Raw genomic sequence first — 21,701 nt, 5'->3', positions numbered from 1 at the left:
CAAAACTCTCGACTGCCGACAGCGGCAGCAGCAGCGGCAGTGGCGTTTGTCTGTTTCTGCCCGCTCGAGTGTTACAAACATTAGATATAGGCTCTGGGAAACACGTTTGTCACTTAAGACCTTTTTGTGCTCCAGCAAAATGAATTAAAACTAGTTTCTTCTATATTCACACACTGGCACATACACATTTGTCGCATTGCTGCTGCTATATGTTCATGTGTACAAATGGATACTTCTATTTTTGTATCTGGTTTAATTTGATTTCCTGCGTCGTGGTTTCTATTTTTCAAATATAGTCATTAAATGGCGGCAATTCCAGCTTCCAACTCCAATTTGGTTTTTTCTTTCCAATAACGTTGTGCGCAGTCTCTAAAATATACCGTCCGACCCTCAGAAATATACCAAAATATACCTTCTTATGTCGAAAATATACCGTAAATACACTAACGCACTGACGAATCCAAGTAATAATCCAATCCAATACATTTTTTTCCAATTGCGTTGTGCGTCTCCTTTCAGAACAAGTTCAATTGAACAGTTTATTAAAATAAACTATTGATCAGTGCCTGTAACATGCTAAAATTATTCCAAGTGGTCTGCTCCCGCAACGCACTCTCTTTTGGGGTCTTTTTTAGGGTATTTTTTAGCACAACAGCAACATTTTTTTTCTGTTTCATCAGATATGACGTCACACCGCTCTCAGTAGATACCCGAAAGAGAGTATGCAGACCACCTTGTACAATTTGATATCTGTCTGCAATAAGTAAACAAGCTTCTCTATCGCATACATATGTATTTAAATGAATGTGAACACTTTTTTAAGTTGTTCAATTTATTTATAATGACTCCACATGCAAATGTTAAATGCATTTAGCTGAAAAATAAACTTATGAATTAAATCAACAAATTGAACTAGCCCAACTGTTTTCTGTTGCTATGCCATTAGACTTTGCTAATTTTTCTGCCAAGCGTTAGTCGGTTAGCAAAGTCTATTGTCATAACGGCCATTATCGATCTGCATTTACATCAGTCCAAATAATGTGATAATTGTTAAAAGTTCGTAATATGTTGTGTTTTATTTGCAAGCGATTATTTTATAATTCATTGGGGATTTTTAAAGCGATTGATCAATTGAAGATTAAGAATTTTCCTTGTGTGACTGCGCGCAGCAATAGGAAACCTATCAATTCATAAATACGATCAATGCTGCAGTAATAATTTTGAAGTATGTATATAATAATATAATATACATATATATGTATATATATATATAATATATAATAATAACCTAATCCAAGTGTATCGTATTGCTTGTGTTTCATGCTATATCGGTATTAAAGGGTAGTGGAATACGACCTTTACCACCACTAGTATTAATTAACACTTCGACTATCGATTGCCTTCCATTGTTTATCGCGCGAAAAAGCCGCCGTTTTCTTAATTTCCTCGTTTACGACCAATTTAATTTCTTTTGTTGTGGCTGCTTAATGAGCCGCACAATGGAGTCCGTGAAAAGCCACTCAAAGTGCTCTACGACCCTGCAGGAAGGTGTGAACACGGGGCAGACGGCTGTCAAGTTCAAGTTCGGCTGAGAATTGTTTTGGGCAGATTCGTATCGGGCCACCACCGCCAGCCACAAGGCAGTAGCTTCGCAGCCGCAGCCCGCACCATCATCATCATCTACTGCTCGTGGAGGTTCTATGTTGTTTTTAGTTTTCAATTGCTCGCTTCACGCCATGCAACGCTAACGGCCTTGCTAAACAATAGATTCAGCCGCCAGTCGCTGTCGTCGGTTGCTGCCTTCGCCGTCTGTGCCTCCTGCACTTTTGCCTCCGCCTCCACCTCCGCCTCTGCTACTGCCTGCTACCTGTGTATCTCTGCCACTATGCGGCTGCTACTTTTATCAATTGACAGGCGTCGGCGGCGTCACAATAAGCAGCACATGCACTCAACTGAGGGAACAGCAGCCCCGGCGATGCAACAATTAAAGGCGTGCGAGTAAAGATGTGCGAAACCGATGTGGGGATGCTGATGTAGATGATGATGCGGCTGCTGAACGGCTCCCATGACATTGAGCGGCGCGCCGTGTGTGCCAGGCCCCGGGAACGACTACAATGAGCAATTTTTCGAAGCCAAGCGGTTGGATGGATGGCTGGATGGATGGCTCGCTCGCTCGAATGCTTGTTAACAGCCACAATGACAACGGCAGACAGATGACGACGTTGCACGTCAACGCTCAAGTGCATCCGTTATAACTGTCAATGGGCATTAACTCTTGTGGCGCACTGTGTCGCCGCTCTCTGCTCTGCTGTTGTTTTCGGCAACAGGTAAGGCCCACAATTAAACCACAAAATTCGCAACTAATTATCATTATACCCACCTCTAGGTCCAGTGGACAAAGATCTAATCAAGTAAGTTATGACTGCCTTCGTTGGCTACGAGATCAAACCATAAATCATATCCCAACGCACAAAAGAAAGCAAATCTATAAAACCAAACAAAAACCAAAAGAGAGGGCCCCTCCATTGACAGACGTGTCGCATAACAAACCACAAAACGGGCATAAAGTCAATGAACTCTCTCTCGGCTTACGTTTCGGCTTAGAGAGCATTCTTTTGGCCAATTTCTCAAGGCCCCGAACTTCCTTCCCCATGCCGTGCTCCCCGTCTTCGGAGTGCATAAATCGATGACTATCAAAGCGTTTTTACAGCTAATGCGGCTATTTTTATTCATTACGTTTTCTTGGCTTTCTTTTATCGATTGGAGTCCCGGCCTCGGCCTCGGCCTCAGCCTCAGCCTCGGCTTTGGCTGCGTCCAGTCGTTGACCGTAGTGGCGGCCCAGTGATTTTGCTCTTCCGCTTGGCCCTATCATTAATATACACAGACACAGTCTCTCTTTACCTGTAGTCGGTTGCTGGTTTTGCCCCGGAATTCTCGTCTCTGGCTGCCAAATTTGCTTTGCATCTTAGAGCATCTTGCGAGTAGATTTTCCTCTCTGATTTCACAGTCAGATGTTAGTTTTAATAAATATGTTTTACCTATGGTCGGCCGTGGAGTCGAGTCATTTGGCAGTAATTTCTTTTTATGGCTCATTTGCATGACAGGAGACCGGACCGACCAGGTACCGTTAGGTCATCAAAGGTCTCTACCATCTCTCCGTCCCATCCATTCGCTCTCTCTCGTCGTTCTGTTCGGGGTCTCCATTTCCCCATTTGAGATATTTGTATAAGAATTTGTTTCATAATGAGGTGCCGGATCGTAAATTTAACCAATATCTTTCTCTTTGGGCGTGAGCCTGTCTTTTGTTTGAACCTTTTCGAATGGCTTCTTGAGAACAGAACCCATAAATTCATTATGAGCCATACGCTAACTGCTGGATGTTTTTATCGGATGATCTAATCGCTTTCTTAAAGCTAATTATTGTAGTTGAACATTCGGTTAATACTTACTGCACTCGAGAGTAGTAGCACTATCCACGTGACTAGTGGCAAAAATATTTTCATTTTTGCTGCAAAGAAACGGAAAGAAACAAAACAGAAATCGTACATTAAAAACCATCAAAATCACGTTAAATAAATGAAACAAAAACACAATTAAGGCTAAGGCGATTTGCGGGACTTGAGCTTGAGTCCCAAAACAAATACAAATAATTAACTTGAAAATTTTGAGCACGAAGAGGCGGCCAGAAATTGGCCTGGTCATCTCGGACAGGTGCCAAAAAATAACAGAAACAGAAACAGTGGACAAAGAAAGACAAAAGACAAATGTGAGGACAGGTAAATGACACTTGAAATTTATGCGCAAACACGGCTCCGGCCCCGGCCCGGCTCTGACTTGGGTACCTTTACTCTTCCCCTGGAAACTTATACAACAACGGGACCGGCATAAAAATTGTTCAGCCTTTTGGCGACCGAGCGAACAGAAAATGTTTTTTCATTGTTTGTGGCAACGCAGTTTTCTCACGCATTCCATTTTCCACTTTCAGTTTCTCGACATCGGCTGGCGACTGATTTTCATTGGAGTTTGGGCTGTCCAGTCGCCTGGGACGACTGTTAATTGGATAGAATGACTGAAAAATTGCGTCTATCCGTTCGGGGAACGGGGAAAAATGTCATAATTTTGTGTGGAAAAACAGATAGCATCTATATGGTATGCTCGTAATTATGATATAACCCAGCAGACAACAGCACAGGAAGTGGGCCCTGGACCAAAGTTTGGGGCGTAAACGAAACAACTTTCTTAGTGGAGTGTGTAAAAGTATTTGCCCATTATCTATCTCTGGTGTACATGTTAAAAATGTAGCCTTTGGCTGCCAATAAAACCTTCAACGGGCCAAAGGTACGACGAGTACAGCCCCAGACCTCAGACCTCTTTTGGAAGTTGGCAGAGGAGTTGAGTTTCCCTTACGATTTATCTATTTCGGTTTATCAGCTAATAAACGCTTAAATAAAATACACACTCTGAGCTAAATTACATGCGCTTTGGCATCGGCTTTGGCTGTGGCTGTGCTGTGCTGTGCGGATCCTCAGGATGCTGCAGTTCTGCAGTTCTGAGACTGGGATCCCGGTCTTGTTTGGTCTGTTGCTGGTCTTGGCCATAAAAAGAATTGGCTGGGCCATAGAATTGCTCTGTTCTAACGACATTTGAAGTGCCCGAGCCATCTCTAATCTTGTTTGGTCGTTTGTGTGGCTCTGGCTCTGGCTGTGGCTGTGGCTGGGTACCATCTCCATGTCCGGGTAGGGGTACCACCAGCTCTGCCAGGTCTCACAAGCCTTTGGCGATTTGTGTTTGACCATGTTCATGATCACTTAATTAAAGCTGGCTTTCCTCTGGTTTCCTCAATCCATAGAGAGAGAGAGGAGTTGATTTTATGTTTATAGTATTGTGGTTGAGAATATTCTGTGATGCCTGATAAATTTATGTAGCCGCAAAATGAGCGTAATTTGGTTGGTTCTTTCCCCTCTTTTTTTCCGATTGACTCGGGCTCTAGCTCTGGCTCTGGTATTGGGTTGGGTTGGGTTGGGTTCCCTTTTTCTTTTAAGGGGCCTTGTGGCTGACAAGCTGATATATGTGCGTGATAAATGTAGCAAATGCTGTTGTTCTGCTGCTTGCTGCCGACTCCTGCTGATTGGGAATCACGAATTGCTAAGCCGTCCAGCCAGTCCAATACCAAATGCAGTGAGGCAGCCCCAGCCCCAGCCCAAGAGCCTAATCTCTGGTACGTATTTCAAATTTCCAAATTATCAGCAGTCCCAACGAATCGAAGAGCCATTTATCTGATATGCGCTCTTAATAGCTTTCTGTGTACTGTCACGCTTTTAATTGTAATTGCCTGGGTTTCTATTATCTTGGGAGCAGTCAATGACAGCAGAAGTGGCTTTACAACCGATAGCCGATTAGCTTCGATTAAGAAGCGGATGCAGGCTAATTAATTGATACTTTCAAGTTTAGGATAAAGATCCCTTTTAAAATGTTTTCTAATGGATACTTTTAGTATTTATACAGATTTTGGGAGCATGAGAACATGAATTCCTTCCGTCAAAACGATAAATACTTTAAAAAGTATTGATCTTTACTAAATCGATATATTCCATATTATTATATTATAAAAATAAAACCTGAATGAATAGGTGGTTTTACGTTTAGTATTCTTTTTATGAATATTCAGATCATTGAAAATGTATGATATCATCTATAATTCTACCATTCGAAAGATCTATTGGATAACTGGCTGAATAAATTGATATTTTGAGTACTTTCAAAAGTATTTGGATCATTGAAAACCCATTCTATGCGCTCAAGCATTGACATTATTATTATTAAGCATATTCCCCGCCCTCAGCTAACGGCACACAAAACAGCTCTCATGGTAGATCGATCTGTGGCTCTACGCATGTGAATGGTAGATCTTATCGAAATATTTGTACAATGTCAAATAATTTTGAATGAAGGCCAGTCGCCGCCAGCGAGGCTCTACTGTCAGTTGAAGTCGCCGTAGCCCCGCTGTTGTGTAGCCGAAATTCGTTGGATTTCTTAATCTCTCTTTCTCTCTCGATCAGAAACTGGCTCTTCGGTCTGGCCTGGCCTGCTATACCTCTTGAATGCTGCCAACGCTATCGTCGCCGTCATCAACGTTTGCTATAGCTGTGTCGCCGTCGCCGTCGCTGGGGTGATCTCATCTGGTATTAACCTGTCTGGCCAGTTCATCAAAGTCAAAGAAGCGAATGACACATTTCTGCTCGATCGTCCGAGCAAACATTCGGTTCTACGAGTATACAAAGACCCCAGGCAAACATATTGGAAGTCAAAATTAATGATGATATCTTTATTAAAAATAAATGCTGATAGCTGGAAAAATGGCACCACGCCCAAAGTATGCGACCGGATGCGTCAGGCGCATGATCGAATGCAATGACTCGATTAACAGTAGTTCGGAATGTTTTTCACATTTAAATACTGTGTATTCCTACTGGTTGCGGGTACACCCAGTAGTCAGGGGTTTATTGTGTACGGGAAGGTGTATGTAACAGCTAGAGAGAGGTGTTTCCGAAGCTTGTTTCGCGCGGATGCCAGGCACACGAGACACACAGTTTTTAAGATACCCAGGGTACCGGGCATTGGCGAAACTCTTGACCTATACCTTTTTTCGTACATCATTTTGTAAGTCGGGTTACGTGCAATCGGCCTTTGATTGATTCCCAAATAGCAGGCGGCGCCCCATTTATTTGTGCGGCTGAATATTTTCGTACCATAAATCTTTCCTTAATCGATTAAAGCTGTGGCTGGGGCCAGGCCCGGGCCACGCCCACCTGCTGGTGGGCTAATCAATTAATTATACTTTTTCAATGTCAAACTGTCACAGGGACCAGAGGGTGTGGTGCGTTGCGTCCTCCTTGCTTCTGCTCCCTTTGGCTGGACGCATAAATCTTGCTGGCAGCGGCGCCAGTAACTTGCAACTTGCGCGCTTTATCCTGCGTCTTAACATTTTGTCTAATTGCGGGTTTTCTGCCGCCTCACACTGAAGGTCACTGACAGCCACAACGACTCGGACTCGGACTCGGTGTCGGAGTCGAAGTCGGTATCGGAGTCCATAGCCAGGCTTATGAGTGCCCCAGACATACGAGCATTCGCGCCTGGCAGACAATGCCGCCGCCGGCCTGTCTCCAACAAGCTGCGGGCCGCGAGGAGATTGGCTGCAGCCAGGCATACATATGTTCAGCTACCCGCATGCCCCCAACTGTTGCAGCAACTGCAACCAGTTCGCATGAAAATGCATAATCAATCAAAAGACAACAGAAACAAAGGGAGTGCCACGTTTTTGTAGTGGAAAATGGGATGCTCTTTTGACAGTTATATACCCTAAGAAGAATATTATTTGAACTATTCAAAAGTTTATACTTATTGAAAATTCTATGTCTTCTAGGGGTAGCATAAACCACAGACAAAGGCATCCTCAATGACAATGGAGTTTAGACCCAATGTTAGGGTAGTGCCATACATTCCAACACCCATTGACCGTATCATTGGTGCATCTTCATATCTGGGAGTCGCCTCCGACAATTCGCACGAATCGAATATGTCAAGGTGCGAGTGCGAGTGCGAGTGCGCATGCGCATGGTTTAGTGGCTGTCGCCTCGCACCATATTGCCAGCTCCAGCGGCAGCTCCAGCTCCAGCCTACAACTTGTTAACAATTCGTGTAAAGTTGCCGCTCATTAAAAACTCATAAATCAGAGCAGCGGAGTGGCGGAGAGGCGCAACAGAACATCCCGAAGTAATTGCCGTTGCTGGCCCAATGTCAAAATAAAGGAACTCGGAGCGGAGCGGAGCGGACCGGACCGGACCGGTCGCCGGAAATGATCGACCACCGGGGTAACAGCTGTTTGGCAGCCCGCTATGTTGGCATGGCATGGCATGGCATGGCATGGCTTGGCTTGGCACTAGTACTATTTCCGCATTGACATCCCAGATCCCAGAGTATTGGAAGTCTCTGGATGGGTCTTTGATTAATGATAAATGCGCTCAGCGCATCCGCCGCTATGACATTTATCCAGCATCCAGCATTCAGCATGCCTGAGAACGAGAACCCAGCCGAGGCGACGATGATGGCGGCGGAGACGACGATGAAGAAGCCAAAGCCAAAGCCAAAGCCAACGCCAAAGCCATTAAGCCGCCTCGGAGGAGTTGCCGATGCAGTCCGTTGAAGTTGCTCAGGCGCACAATTTAAAGCAAAACTAACGCAGTTAGACAACAAAACCACTTTCAAGTGGTGCTGCTGTTGCGGAGCCCCCCACCGCTCGCCGCTCGCCGTTCCCCGGTCCCCAGTCCCGGTCGAGGGAAACAGCTTTCTGGAAAACGGCTTTCAACTCGTTTCAGTTGCTGGCTGGCTATTGCTGTTGCTGTTGGTGTTGCTGCTGTGCCGTGGGTGCAGCCGTTGCATGTTGCATGCTGCAAGTACGTTCAACTTTTCCAGTTAACAGTTAGATTTTGAAATAGCCAACAGCAGCATCGGCATCGGCATAGGCATCGGCATCGGCTTTGGACTCGGCTTCGGCTTGGCTTGGGCATACCAGTTTCTGGCCACGGCCTGAGAACCCAGCTCCAACAGCTCCAACGGCAGCGATCAAGATGCGCAATCCGTCGACGGAAGGAAATTGCAGTCCAAGTCGAGTCGAAGAGCGCTTTGTGGCAGTTGCATTGCGCACATAAAATAAATACTGGTGCTGGCCAATTTTTGTGTTAAAACAAAATTAAAGCAATGCAAACGGCTTTGGTGTAACATTAACCCAAATACATAATTCTCGGCGCATTCATTTTGCCCCCACCAGAGCCAGGATCTTAGCCCACATCTCGGGCACATTAATCATTTGGCTGTGGGACAGCCACAGCCACAGCCCCAGCTAGAGCTCCCATCGGATTTGGGTTTATGGGTGAGTGGCTCCTGATACTACCTAAAGCAGGAAGTCATTACTGGTCCAGGGAATGGGGGTCCGCTTGAATTTGAGCGATTCTTTGGAATTTTGTCAGTTTTTGGATGTAGAGGGTATTAGGTAGATGATTCGGGGGTAGCTTCGTTGAAGGAAGGATAGGGAACAGCACGAATTCCCTTCATTCATTTTGAGCCATTTCAAAGCAGTTATTTCTGAAAAGCTTTACCCAACAGAAGCTGTCCTCAGGACAACATAAACTTGAAATCTTTGTAGCGAAACGCCCGAAAGTTCAAGAGCAAAATGTTCCCATCATTTCCAATATATACCTTCAAGTGTTTAACCCCAAGCTGTCAAGATCCCTGTGCATCAGTAGCTTTGATGAAACACGCAACAGGGACTGAGGGATGCTGGGGAACAATGCATATATCTTGTCAGCGGGAAGAGCTGAGCGGCCGAGCTGTCTGGGATCGATTGACTTTTGCTGGCTGTTGACAAGTTTTTGATAAGATTAATATGCCGCACGAGCTTAGGGGTTAAGCATGCAAAGCAGACGAGTGCGAGGGAGCATTGCACGCGCAGAAGGACAGTCCTCCAGTCCCCCAGTCGTCCAGTCGGAGCAGGAGGCTGGCACCATGTTCGAGCTACTAAATCTCTTTATAGGATAGTCTCAACGATGAGGATGGGGTTGGGGATGGGGATGGGGATGGCGTAAACAAGCAACACAATGGGGGAACCTGGGAGACGACTATAGCGACTTATTTGTAGTAGCAGCCACTACGCACTGGCACTGGCACTGGCATTGGCACTGGCCCCTGCCTGATGTATTGTCTCTCTGGCTGGGCAGCGGGCCTGCTGCCGTGCTGCCCTGCTGGCTGCTGCCTGGGGTCTCCTCTGGTTTATGGTGTGTTGGCCCCTGTTTTGTTTATGCACCCAATGAGATCCACCAGCGATATGTATTCGATTTGTTAAGAGATGGCACTTGGTGTACCGTAAGCGTAACCGAGTTAGGGAGAAGTGCGATGGCGAAGCGCGATGGTGCGCGCGATTGTGACAATAGCCATGACATAATTGAGACATTATCGATGCCGTGCCACTGGAAAGACTCTATTCTTGCTGCGAGCCGCTGCCGAATTCGAGCCAAAGAGAAATGGCCATCGATGGTCGCGCTTCGCTGGGCGGATGAAAATGTCAAGGTTAAATGCTTAACCTTTTGGCAAAGTAGCTGCACGAGCGGCAACAATTTAAATGCAATTTTTGCTTAAATAAGAAATAAAATTCGCAATGCAATGCAAGTCGACTGCGAGTGCGAGTGCGACTGCGAGTTCGAGTCGAGCCAGTGCCAGTGCCAGTGCCAGTTCGTCCCTGCCCTGTGTTTCCGAACAGCAACAGAGCCAACAAAACTGAACAACAAATATTTGCTAATTTATCCTGTACGTGTCCTCCAACTAAGTGCACAGGTTTTAGGCCTTAAGCCGGCACGTTGGACATGTCTGTGCTGTGGTGCTGTGATGCTCTGCTCTTCTGCTGCTCCTCTGCTGCTCTGGTGCTGTGCCCTACCCCTAGCCAGAGCCTATGCTCTGCCTCTTTTGGCCGTGTTGATTGTTTGCGTTGGACGCGCGGTGGACGCGCTGGCTGTTAAAATGCCTTTGATCTTCTGATATTTCTTGGCCTGGCCCCCAGACCGAGCGGACATGCCAAAAAGCCTCAGCCCCGACGCACGGCGGGCGTATTTAACTTGACTTTGACTGCCTCTCCCCGGTATCTGACCGGGTCCAGCTCCAGCTTCAGATCCAGCTCCAGCTCCAGCTTCGGGCCCTTTTCTGGTCTCTCTGGGCTCTGGCCCATCCTCCCGGTCTCTGGCCCCCATAGCCCCAGCGGGCAACTTGTTAAAAAGAATGTTGACTGCAGGCGACGCATGTTTTTCTTCCTCTCTCTCCGATTCGGGTTTCGGGGCTTGGGGTTTGGGGTTTGGGCTCAGGTTTCTTTCGATTTTCGTTTTTGTTTCTGGAATGGCAATGGGAATGGTCGCGGGGTCGGTCCGTACAGCGAAATTTCGCTTTCATTGCTGACCATGACGCTGTGATTTTTTACCCAGTACTTAACCCAGAAATTAGCTTCGATTTTTTTCTTGCAGCAACCTACCGAAGTGATGGCAACCCTGGCGGTACCCTGGGCTGGGTGCAGCCTTTAATGCATTTTCAATGATGACTTCGTATCTTTGCTTACCTGCAAATAAGAGAGAGAGAGAGAGAGAAAAAGGGAAGGTGTTAATTAGGCTTTTTATAGTGTGTCATGGCTTAAACTACGATCTGTGCCTGTGTCTGTGTCTGTGCGGTTATCCCGTGCAACATTATTGCCCAGAGCCCATTTTCTGCGGATACCATGCCCAGCCGATGATCCTCCGGGGGCCCTACATCTTGCTAAACATAAATGTCAATATTTATTTACACCGCTGCGGTCGCAATTTATTTCAAGTTTTTTTTTTGTTCAAGTTTTTAATTGAAAAGGCTGTCCCTGGACTGTGGCTTCAATGTGCGGCACAATGTGTCTAAGCTGCGACTCGTAAATGTCCAGAGAGTCGTAAATTGTGATCGCACTCTGGGAGAAGAGAAATACTATATGGATTTTTGTTAAATATGCCAAGGGCATAACCTCTAAAAGAAGAAGTAAACCAAAACAAAATGAAATTACACTGAAAGGAAGCTTTCAGTTTTTAGAGAAACCTCATCTGGAATGTACAGTTGTTGAATAAAGTCTTGGACTTCAGTAAGGCATTGCCAGCTCTGAGATAATCATCACTTTCGAATGAGTTCTCAGCTTTAAGCGAAGGAGCTTTAACAGCTTTGCGTAAGGCTGTGCGAGCCAGTGTTGTGTAAGACCACACTGATTACTTGACAGCTGCTATAAAATTAAATTAAAGGAGAAATAACGAAGAAAATCTTATAAATACAAATTTAAGCTTCGGAACGTTCAGTTCCATCTACAGCTTAACCTTTTGTTGTCTAACCAGTGCTGTATAATGTCCGAGTCCCATCTAAGGCATTGCCTGCTCTAATCGAAAACAATCTGTAAACCTATTACTTCTCTTCAATGCCAAAGCTGACACACTTTCTTGGAGTGTAGCCGCCTCCCCAAAGCCCACATGTGCGGGACCTGACCTCCAATACGACGAGAGCCTGTGGCGCCTTTCGACGGCCTGGCTTTCCAAACTGCACAATTTTCGCCTACGCTGACGCCGAGTGAAAGATACCAGAGTCTGGCCAAGGAGCAGGAGGTGGAGTAGGAGGCACTGCATTCCGGCCTGCAGACTCGAACCATAAATGGACACACACGATCTTCGAGTACAGTCCGAGCTGCGAGCTCCAAGCTCGCCCATAAATGGAACTGGCCATTAGAAAGGTAAATTGCAGTCGATTTAATTCAATGCAGGCCGAGGGAAGTTCCACTCCCAGTCGTAGACTCGGCTCTAATTACAAGTGTCTGTCTGGGCCAGCATTTGGTGACCTTTTGGACGCTTCGCTGATTTGCCTAAGTGCACCGCACGCACTTGACTTGGGACACGGACACCTATCCAGTCCCACCCTTGAAGACGGGGCCACTAATTATGATTAAGCGCTTGGGACCCGCTACAAAACGATCAATCACAAAAGGGCAGTAGCTAACGGAAATACACAGATACGTATATTTGTGGTGGAGTCAAGAACCCAAAACGAGAATCACACACTCCAAAACTCCCGACTTGTCTCTGTCTCTCGTTAATATTCGTTCCCCCTGAAGACTTTAGGCTGAAGACTGAAGACTGTTGACTGTAGTGCGTGTCTGGTTTGCATAGCAGGTTCCACTCAAAGTTCAGGCTCTTGCGATTCTAATTTATATGAGTTTTACGTATTTTATCCGGCGGAAGTAAACCGTCGCTGGCGTTGTGCCTGCCCTCTTCTCTTGCCACTTGGGCTGCTTCTTTCTCCTTTTTGTGGCCCAGGTTTATTTGTGTTGTAAATTGCGAATGCGCTCCAGAGCGGTGCGCAGTCGCCACACTGGCAACAAAAGGCGGCAGAATGGATGGGTACTGAGAGCCGAAGACACAGATACCCTTGAGGAGAAAGATCTATGAATATTCATACGATTGTGGTATATTTTGTAGCAATTTTAGATTTCGAAAGATGAACATGGTCGCAGCAAACATCGCCAAACACCTCTTCAAAGTCATGGTACCCTCTTCAAGGGTACAAAGGGGGAAACATAACGCGTAGTCCCGCACTTCAATAAACAACACCAGCAACAACTACAGACGATATACAGACTTGGGCATTAGTTGCCGCTGGCATTGCGTACGTGCCCGGCCCGGACCCGGCGTCGCCGTCGCCGCCGCCATCGTCATGATGATGTTGATGGTTTCTTTGGGCTTACCACTGACAAAGACGACAACCACGCATCGTAAAAAGAGTTTTATGCAATTGCCTATTGTATAATAGCTCCATGTGCCAGTACGTATCTGTGTGTGTGTGTGTGTGTGTGTGTGTGTGTGTCTGTGGTGCGGTCTATACGCATATGTGAGTGGGGTATGTGCTCTGCATAATTTTATGATTCGCCTGCAAGTTCCTGCAACTCAAGCCAACTCAAGAGCCATGTCCATTGGCAATTCCAGGCCCAAAGTCGATGCCGAATCGATCGTCGACTTCTTTTCTTTTTCTTTTTTTTTTTTTGTCATGGAACGCGTGGGCGATGAACGATGAGCAGACGGACAGACAGCCAGCGCAGGGGCGTGCGTGGATTTGATGCATTGATTGAATTTAACGTAATACAATTTGGTCGGTGCTCTTGACCAGAAGGGCCACGCCACAGAGCCGTGCCACAAGGGCCCCCAGCATGAGTCAGGCGGTGATGTGGGCAGCAGCAAAGTATGATTATGTGACTGGAATCGGAATGCCCGGCTGGATGGAGGATGGACTTTGTTGGGTGATGGCTGATGGTGATGGTAATTGTAAATGGCCAGCTAGGCCTGGTCGGTAGCTGCAATTCAGTGTTGCCAATTTGGCCAAATTTAGGCATGCGACCGGGGTTTTGTGGCTGGAATGTGGGGCTTTTTTGTGCCACACATAATCGTTGAGAACGATAATTAATCGCTTACAACAGCACAGCTATCGATGGGAGAGAACAAGGCCACAGAGAGCACATCACTGAAAACCAATTAGAGATCAAAGAGTCCGATCCTGAAACATCGCTAGAGTAAAGATCAAATTTCTACACGACTTGGAGGGATGTTGTTCCCATAAATAGAAGCCCTTCTGTACGGGGATCTTCTCCATAATGTCCGTAGAAAATCATCACTTCTCAAAGAGCTAAGAGCTAACAAAGTTTGAAATGCATGAAACATAAATCATCTCAGCGATTTTCCTGAAGTCTTTTCGAGGCTTATCTTGATTTATTTAGTCTCCTTTAATTTATGACTTGCCAAGAACATCACCAAGGCGATATTTCTGGCTAATCCTCGGCACAGCATTCCTGCTTAAATTATCATACAAGTACTCTTACTCCCGATTCGGTGGCAGTGGCAGTGGCAGTTGCAGTGGCAGTGGCAAGTACCAGACTGGACTCGAGTGGACCTTGAAACTACAACTACTATACATGCAATTTAAATATACAAAAATAACTAAATCTAGACACAAAAAGCGACAACAGTGCCGCGAACAAGAAGTCTTGTAAAAATGCAAATCAATAAGCAAAGTTCCAGTTTGCCAGCAATAAAATAAATGTAAGAAGCCAGCCATAAAAACCATCGACATGAAGTTCGGCTTCGGGTTCGGCTTCGGGAGTACGAGTACGAGTTTTTCTCTGTTGTACTAGAGAATGCGGGTCTCCTTTTTTAGTTTTAGTTGCCTTTTTTTGTGTGTGTGCTTGGGTTTTGTGTCGCATCTGGCAGCAGTTGCAATTTGGTTTAGTACCTAGGTGTTAATTATCGCTAAAAGTCACTGGCGGACAATCGGCGAAATCTGTACAGGGGCATCTCGCATCGCGAATTGTCGCTGTCCACCATATCGGCATCGGGGGCTGTGCTTTGCATCTGTGGCCCCAAGAGAATACTTAGAGAGGAGTGGGGACTCGAGCTCGAGTGTGGAGCTAAGTGGATTGGAGTTGAGTGGAGTGGAGTGGAGTGGAGTCCAGAGTGGTGGCTGCGGCGGACTTGCTTGCAGGTTGCACATACATTCTGCTGCAGTCGGACAGCTGTACAAGTGGCCAGAGAGTGGCCACGATAATTAATATGAAAATATGTGAGGATAGTGCAGGACAACTCCCCAGGAACAGAACCGAACCGAACAGAACAGAACAGAACAGAACACAAATGTTTGCTGCTATTTTTAGCGGGCCATTTTTAATGAGCCCTGTCCAAAGTCGTGCCAATGCTGGCGGTTGCTGGATATCCTGGCTGCCTGGCTACTCCTCCTCCGGCCCACCCGGGTGTCCTAATTATGCGCTTATTTCGCTTTTCTACTTTTATGAATTATTAAAATAATCAAAATGGAGCGAGCCGGGGCATTAATTGCTTTATAATAGAGACGGAGATGGAGATGGAGAAAACAAATGCGTCAGTGAGCCGCATGGAGGAGCAGTGGAAGGGTCAGTCCCGGTTTCCCTGTTTTGAGTTTCAGTTTCGTTTTTCAGTTTTTTGCTATGCTCGCTCATATTTCTATAATTTATTGTAATGCACTTGGGGCGTGTTTCATTTCTCGCTTTAAAATGGCATAAATTGTTAAGCCATGCCCAGGCACGGCCTCTCGGTCTCCCCTGTCTCTCCCTGTCTCTCTGGATGGTGAACGGGATTGAGGTTGCGGGGGGGTCTGTGGCTATTTAACAATTTATTGTCTGTACATATATATATATGTGTGTATAAGTATTCCTTTATTTTCAGTTTTTGTCTGAACTCGACAGCGGCTGCGACCACCTTGATGTTCATGTCCCGAACCCGACAACAGCGACGACGACGACGACTTGAGGCCAATTTACTTTACTTTTCATTCATGTTGTACTACGGCGGGTACTACGGCAGTGGGAATAACCCAGAAGGAAAAGAATAAGAGAAAAAACTGTAAGCTGCGTTCATTACACGTTGTTATTTGTTGTCTGCGGTACATTATTGCTCTTGTTCGCTGTTTTGCTCACCAATTAGCTGCAGTTGCAGTTGCAGTTGCAGTTTGCAGTTTGCAGTTTGTGGCAAAGCGAAAGACTCTGGCAGCGAACTTGCGGCACTCACTCTTCTGGAAAAGCTCAAAACGAAATGGAGGGAGAGATTCTTTTCCACAGAAGTGGAACCTCAAACGAAAGACTGTGGCAACGAACTTGCCGGAGAACATTTTCGGGAAAAGTCGAACAGGGAAAAGGGTAAAAGATTTAGCTTCTCAAAGAATTTGTCACTGTCTTAATGCCTTTTCTACTCCACAGAACAGAGCGCTTTCTTGGGACTTGGGAAGGATTAGCGGCTTTTGCAGTTCTTTAAACGGACGGAAGACAGGGAATGTCACAGAAGTTCCACTGTTCTAATCCACACCTTTTCCACCATCGTACTCGTACAGCCAAGAAGTCAAAGAACTACAACAGCATTTAGTTGATGATGGGACTTGAAGAGCTTGTGGATTTCTTGCTGACGCACCGGCATCATCTCCATCATCATCACCATGATCTCTGACGAAGAGGCACATCAATCAAATGCCTCATTGTACATTGTTTTTACACATTTCGACTACAAGGGCCGTCACTTGAACTTGACATTTGGTGTAAGTGACTATTAGGGGAAGTGCCATGAGAAGGTTCTTCTTCTCGTTCCGAGTCCAGCCCAGAGACAGAGTCAGAGTCAGTGTCGGAGTCAGAGCCAAGCCTTTGGCAATTAGCCGTGAATATCAATCAGCGCACCATTTGAGTGGAAAAACCGCTCAGCTTTTAATTACACAAAAAGCTCTTTGTGCTGTGCTGTGTGTGGGACTGAGAGTGGCTCGAAGGCCTCCCATGTCCCCGCCCACGGTCACCACAACGCCTCTGCAACACACACCCGACTCAATCTCGGATGTCGATGGCGATGTGGCTCTGGCTGTCGATGTTTGTTACCAAGTCGCTTGTTAGAATCTCACTTTTTCTCTCTTTCTCATACATATATGCAAAGCGGGCTTGTTGTTGTTCTCGGTCTTAGCCCCGGCTTGCGGGTAATAAGCCAATTGGCGTTGGCCACACTGCTCGTACATTTTAATCAAGCCAACAGAGTTGTAAAGCCCACGCACCATCCAAGCCAAATATGTTCCGAGGTGTCGCCAAAGCTGTGAGATGGCGGCAGCTGTCGACCTTCGCGGCGTTGACTCATGGCCTGTCCCTGTCCATAACCGACCAACTAGCTAGAACCGGAGCTGATGAAATTGAGGAGGATTTTTGGGAATACTTGGGGCGGAAAACCCGAAAGGCAATGACCAAAGATCATGCAGTGCTAAAACAAGAATTTCTTGGCCAGAATTTGGTTAAAAGTTTTGCTGAATCTTCTAGGTTTCTAGTCGTCTTGAACTGTCATAATATTCTCCACGCTTCTTGAATGCTTCTTGCTAATACTTTTTTCAGGCGCCATTCAGGCGATAGTTCCTTCCATTTTGAGGAAACCAGAAGTGACTGTCGAGCTTAATTAACAGAAGCGCCTAGTCCGACAACGTCTCGTACTTCTATGGCTACTGTTGACTATATCACTTACTGCGGTGGCTGGCTGAGGCCTGAGGGGTGTCTGGCCACTGGCCACTGGCCACTGGGCACCGGCCACCGGTTGCCGGTTGCTGGTTGCCAATTCGATTAGGCCACGCAAATGTAATTTAATAAATGCGGTTGCCCATGTTGATTAGCATGTGCGGTTTTAGCAATTTACGAGTAGTGGCACGCATCCGCGCATCCACAGGATATGAGCTGGCACTACGACAATGACAGGATGCGTCAGTGCTCTCTGAAGTCAAGGCGAACTCCAAGCTGAACTCCGCACCGAACTCTCCACCGCTGGTCTGGAGACAGGAGAAATGTTTATGGTTATGTGCTCGCCTGCGGTGGCAGCTTCAAACGCTTGGTGATTGAATTTTAAATTGTGGCTGTACGTGCAGCAGGCTCCCCATGCTCTCTGCTGTGGCAAGATTAATTTAAATGAAGTTATTAGCCAGCCCGATTGTGCATTGACAGGGCGCAAACAAAAGACCTAGGCTCCAGCTTCAGCTTCAGCGCCAGTGCCAGCCCCTGCTCCAGGTCCAACTCCTACTCCGACTGCAGCTTAAGGTGCCCTGATATGGGGATATGGGATATACAATATGCATGTCTACAACGGGTTTTCGTCTGGCACATTGTTGTACGAGTGCCCGCAGTAGTAGTTGTTGCTCTGCATTTGAAAGTTAAATTACGGTAGCGATATCGGAGCAGACATTCCGTTAATTGGCCGCACAACAGGCGGAGATCTGGCTGCGGCTAGTAGCTGTCGTTGCTCTTCAGGAAGAGATGTTGGTGTTCTGGATACTCTTTTTTTTTTTACAGGAATTAAAGAATTTTTGGTATTTCCCAGAAGTTTTACCAGAGATCTCTAGAGCGAGGGGCTATGGGAGCAACATTTTAGAATCAAGCCTTAAGATATTCGGGGGATTATTTTCTTATGCGATGTATGGGATGTTGCACGAGGGATGAAGAAGAGTAGGGACTATCTCTAACAATTTTGTAAGATTTTAGAACATTTTTAGCAGTCGTTTTTGCATATGTTTTTTCAAATAGGAAAGACACTTTCCACGGAAGCTTGAAGTGGATTTTAATCCCTCCTTTTTGTGTTGATTATTCCGATTATTCGTACATATAGAATCAAAGGTTTGGGTCAGAAAAAATATGCTCGAAACCGAGAAGTTTATACGAACAAATAGAACTGTGTTATAGATTGAAACTGTATTCCATTTAGCTACTTTTTTGTGTATCTTTTTGTAAGTGCAACCAATCTTCGCTGTGCCCCAGCAGCATTACCTTCTGTCTGTTTTTTTGTTTTTCTTATTTTGGCTAAGTCCGCTTTACAGTTGCTACGAAAATTGTTGCAAATTGCAGTTTAAAAAGTTTCCGTGTTGGCTGTTGCGCGGCACCAACGTTGTTGGTGGCGGCATCGGCAGCGGCAGCGCCAGAGTCTGCGACTCGACGGCGACTGCAACTAATATGAGTCATAAATTTAAAGGCTTAACTCGAGATGGAGGCTGTGCCGTTGACAGGGATTTTTTAAATGAAATAAATAAACGGCATTACAGCTAGTTATATGCAGCGAGATCAGGGTCTTGTGCGGCATAAACCACGGCAACAACTACAGCAACAGCGACGGCAACAGCGACATCTGTGTGACAGAGTGTTGGTGGCGGCACTCGAATGTTGAACTGAATCTGAATCGGAACTCACTCGTAACTGGGCTGGGCCAAAGTCGTCTGGTTACTTTTGCATTTGGTTGCATGCTGCCCCGTCTCTGCATGAGACGAAGCCATTTTATTGATACAGATACTCGTAGAGGCCAAAATTTGGGGTCCACTAAAACCAAAGAGCCGCTTGATGTCTGCTGTTTTTTTTGGCAATTCCTTTGCCACGGACCCGCAGCATGACATCATTTTGAGTTACTCCGAATCCGAAGCCGAATCCCAATTCAGGTCTTTTGTGGCTGCAGCAGCCCTACACAGCGAAAAAACTGGTCGCCGTTTTACTTTCGCTTTTGTGTTGATCTTTTGCTGACTTCGTTTCGGTTTCTGTGCTGCTGCTTTTTTGGCAGAGATGTTTCGATGGTCTCCATTTTTCTGTTTTTGGGTCATCCCAAAGAAGTATCCGCGTATATGGCAATGAAAACGAAACCGAGTTCTGGTGAAAGTAGGCTGGAAAACGCATAACAAGTGCAAGTCAAAGGAGGACCACATGGTCGGTGCCGTGGCACGCTGAGCGATTGTGTCATGGTTGGAGCCCACGCATCGCATCGCATAGCATCGCATCGCCCACAAAGCCACCAAAAGCCTCCACAGACTAATGATGTTAGACGCTTCGAAGACAGACAACAGGCACAGGTTGGCACTGACTTAGGCCTTAGCTTTTGCTTTAGATTTGGTTTTGGCTTTGGGTTTCGTCTTCAAGTGATTTGCTCATCTGGTTCGGTGCCCACACAGTTTGACTCTTTTTGGCTATGCGGCAGTCAGAAGAGATCAATGCGAAATGCCTTTTGTGCGAAAATTAATTAGAATTTTGTGGCTTTGGATATTGGCTGCTCCGATGCTTTGGCTGCTCTGATGCTCTGGCTGGGAAAAGACCTTGAGTGGCAGCTCCAATCGAACCAAAGTTGCGGTTCAAGAGACTGTGTGGGATGCAGAAACTAGTTGGGGATCAGAGCAGCCAAATGAGTCAGTGTCTCGGCAAACGCTTGGGTCATCGTAGATCGTAATGGCTCTGATGGAATGGAGATGGAATGGAGCCTCGCAACATGACTTACGAATTACACAAAATCGCTTGTATCAATCTTCAGCCCGGTTGAAAGTAGCCAAATCTCTTTCCCACGAGTTTCACTTGGCTATAAAACTTCAGTTTTATTTGCATTCAATAAAGGTTTCATCGACCAATGCCGCTTGTTGGCCAAGTCTTTGTTTCCTACTGCAATAAATCGCGAAAAGTCTCGATAAGTGTACCAAGAGTGCTGTAGACTGAAACAAGTTTCTTTCTTAAGTCTTTCGATCTTGCAATTAAAATCTCTCCCTCTGATAGAGATCTCTGCAAACTGTGATAGATGTGTCGCCTTATGCCGGGGCTCTTCTGGGGTTTGGAAGGGGAGTCGCCAGCGAAGCATTCACTGGGTTTTTTGGGTCCCTTGGCTCATTTAATTGTGGCAATTTCTTTCGCCCACGCAGCGAGTGAGTCAAGCGCTTTGGCTCATAATTTATAGGCATTATTATTGTAATTTCTCCCAGACGCCGCGGCAGATCGCACGCAAAACAATCAGACATACACGTAAAGTGAAAGTTTTGCACCTTTTGCCGCACAGCAAACAGCTAACAAACGCATCGGCACTACCAGCTTGAAGAAAACAAAAGTAGTCAGGCAGTCAGTCAGTCAGTCAGGCGGTTTGAAAAATCAGTTAGCGAGTCAGTCAGTCAGTGCGATCCCCAAAAGATGAGCCACGAACTCCAACCAAAGTACTACCTACGACCAGACCAAAGACAATGGCTTTCAAATGACTGGCAGCAACTCGTGGCTTTGGCTCCAACCAAAACTGGCGCCGACTGACTGACAAATGAGAGCTGCAGTAGTCGCCTTTTTCTGACCAAAAAAAAAAGAAATAAACCAAAACAAGACACAGACAGAGCTCTCCTACTGGCATCGGCACCATCAATAAGCCGTGAGCAATTTTCGGCAAAAGCTGTGGGCAAAGATTTCGACAAATTTTCGCATGCCAAACGTGCGTTTGCCTTGGCCACAAAAATCACTCTCAAGAGTCAAACAAATCCCCCAAAAATCTAGACAATCTCGTACAAGAAACACAACAAAAAAACTGGCTTCGAAGCATTGGATACCCTTAAAAATATAGATCTATATTTAATAATTCGTATGGAAACAGATTAAAGTAAAGCTTCTTCAGAGTGGTAAGAGTATTCTCTCAAAGACTTGCTTCTCGACAGATAGGAATAGATACATATTGAAGCTGAAGTTTTAGACAGATGGCTGTATGGACTGAAATCATAATTATAATACCTCGCTAGTACCCTAGGTTTTTTCTGAC

General features: G+C 46.0%; 1 protein-coding gene and 2 long non-coding RNA genes across 8 annotated transcripts in view; 2 read left to right on the top strand and 1 right to left on the bottom strand.

Moving 5' to 3' along the window:
• dpy (fibrillin-like protein dumpy) overlaps positions 1 to 21,701 on the bottom strand; it is a 136,464-nt gene that overhangs the window by 95,832 nt on the left and 18,931 nt on the right. For all 5 annotated transcript variants that reach the window (XM_033380410.1, XM_033380416.1, XM_033380412.1 and 2 more), the window contains exon 3: positions 3,450 to 3,508. In XM_033380410.1, coding sequence (XP_033236301.1) covers positions 3,450 to 3,503 — 54 coding nt within the window. In that variant the 5' untranslated portion in view covers positions 3,504 to 3,508. The remainder of the gene's footprint in view (positions 1 to 3,449; positions 3,509 to 21,701) is intronic.
• Positions 1,320 to 21,257, top strand: LOC26532437 (uncharacterized). 2 transcript variants are annotated; one of them, XR_004469349.1, is made up of 5 exons: positions 1,320 to 2,327; positions 2,387 to 2,411; positions 15,837 to 16,013; positions 16,095 to 16,306; positions 16,372 to 21,257. It is a non-coding gene; the product is annotated as an uncharacterized lncRNA (long non-coding RNA). The 2 variants fall into 2 exon arrangements; XR_001451297.2 differs by having other exon boundaries at positions 1,321 to 2,327; positions 16,367 to 21,257.
• On the top strand, positions 2,422 to 4,452 carry LOC117184133 (uncharacterized). The gene is made up of 2 exons (XR_004469353.1): positions 2,422 to 3,121; positions 3,986 to 4,452. It is a non-coding gene; the product is annotated as an uncharacterized lncRNA (long non-coding RNA).

Source organism: Drosophila pseudoobscura, chromosome 4, assembly GCF_009870125.1.
Source record: "Drosophila pseudoobscura strain MV-25-SWS-2005 chromosome 4, UCI_Dpse_MV25, whole genome shotgun sequence".
Taxonomy (NCBI): domain Eukaryota; kingdom Metazoa; phylum Arthropoda; class Insecta; order Diptera; family Drosophilidae; genus Drosophila; species Drosophila pseudoobscura.
Note: the sequence above shows the minus strand (reverse complement) of the source record. Positions and strands in the feature narration are given on the sequence as shown.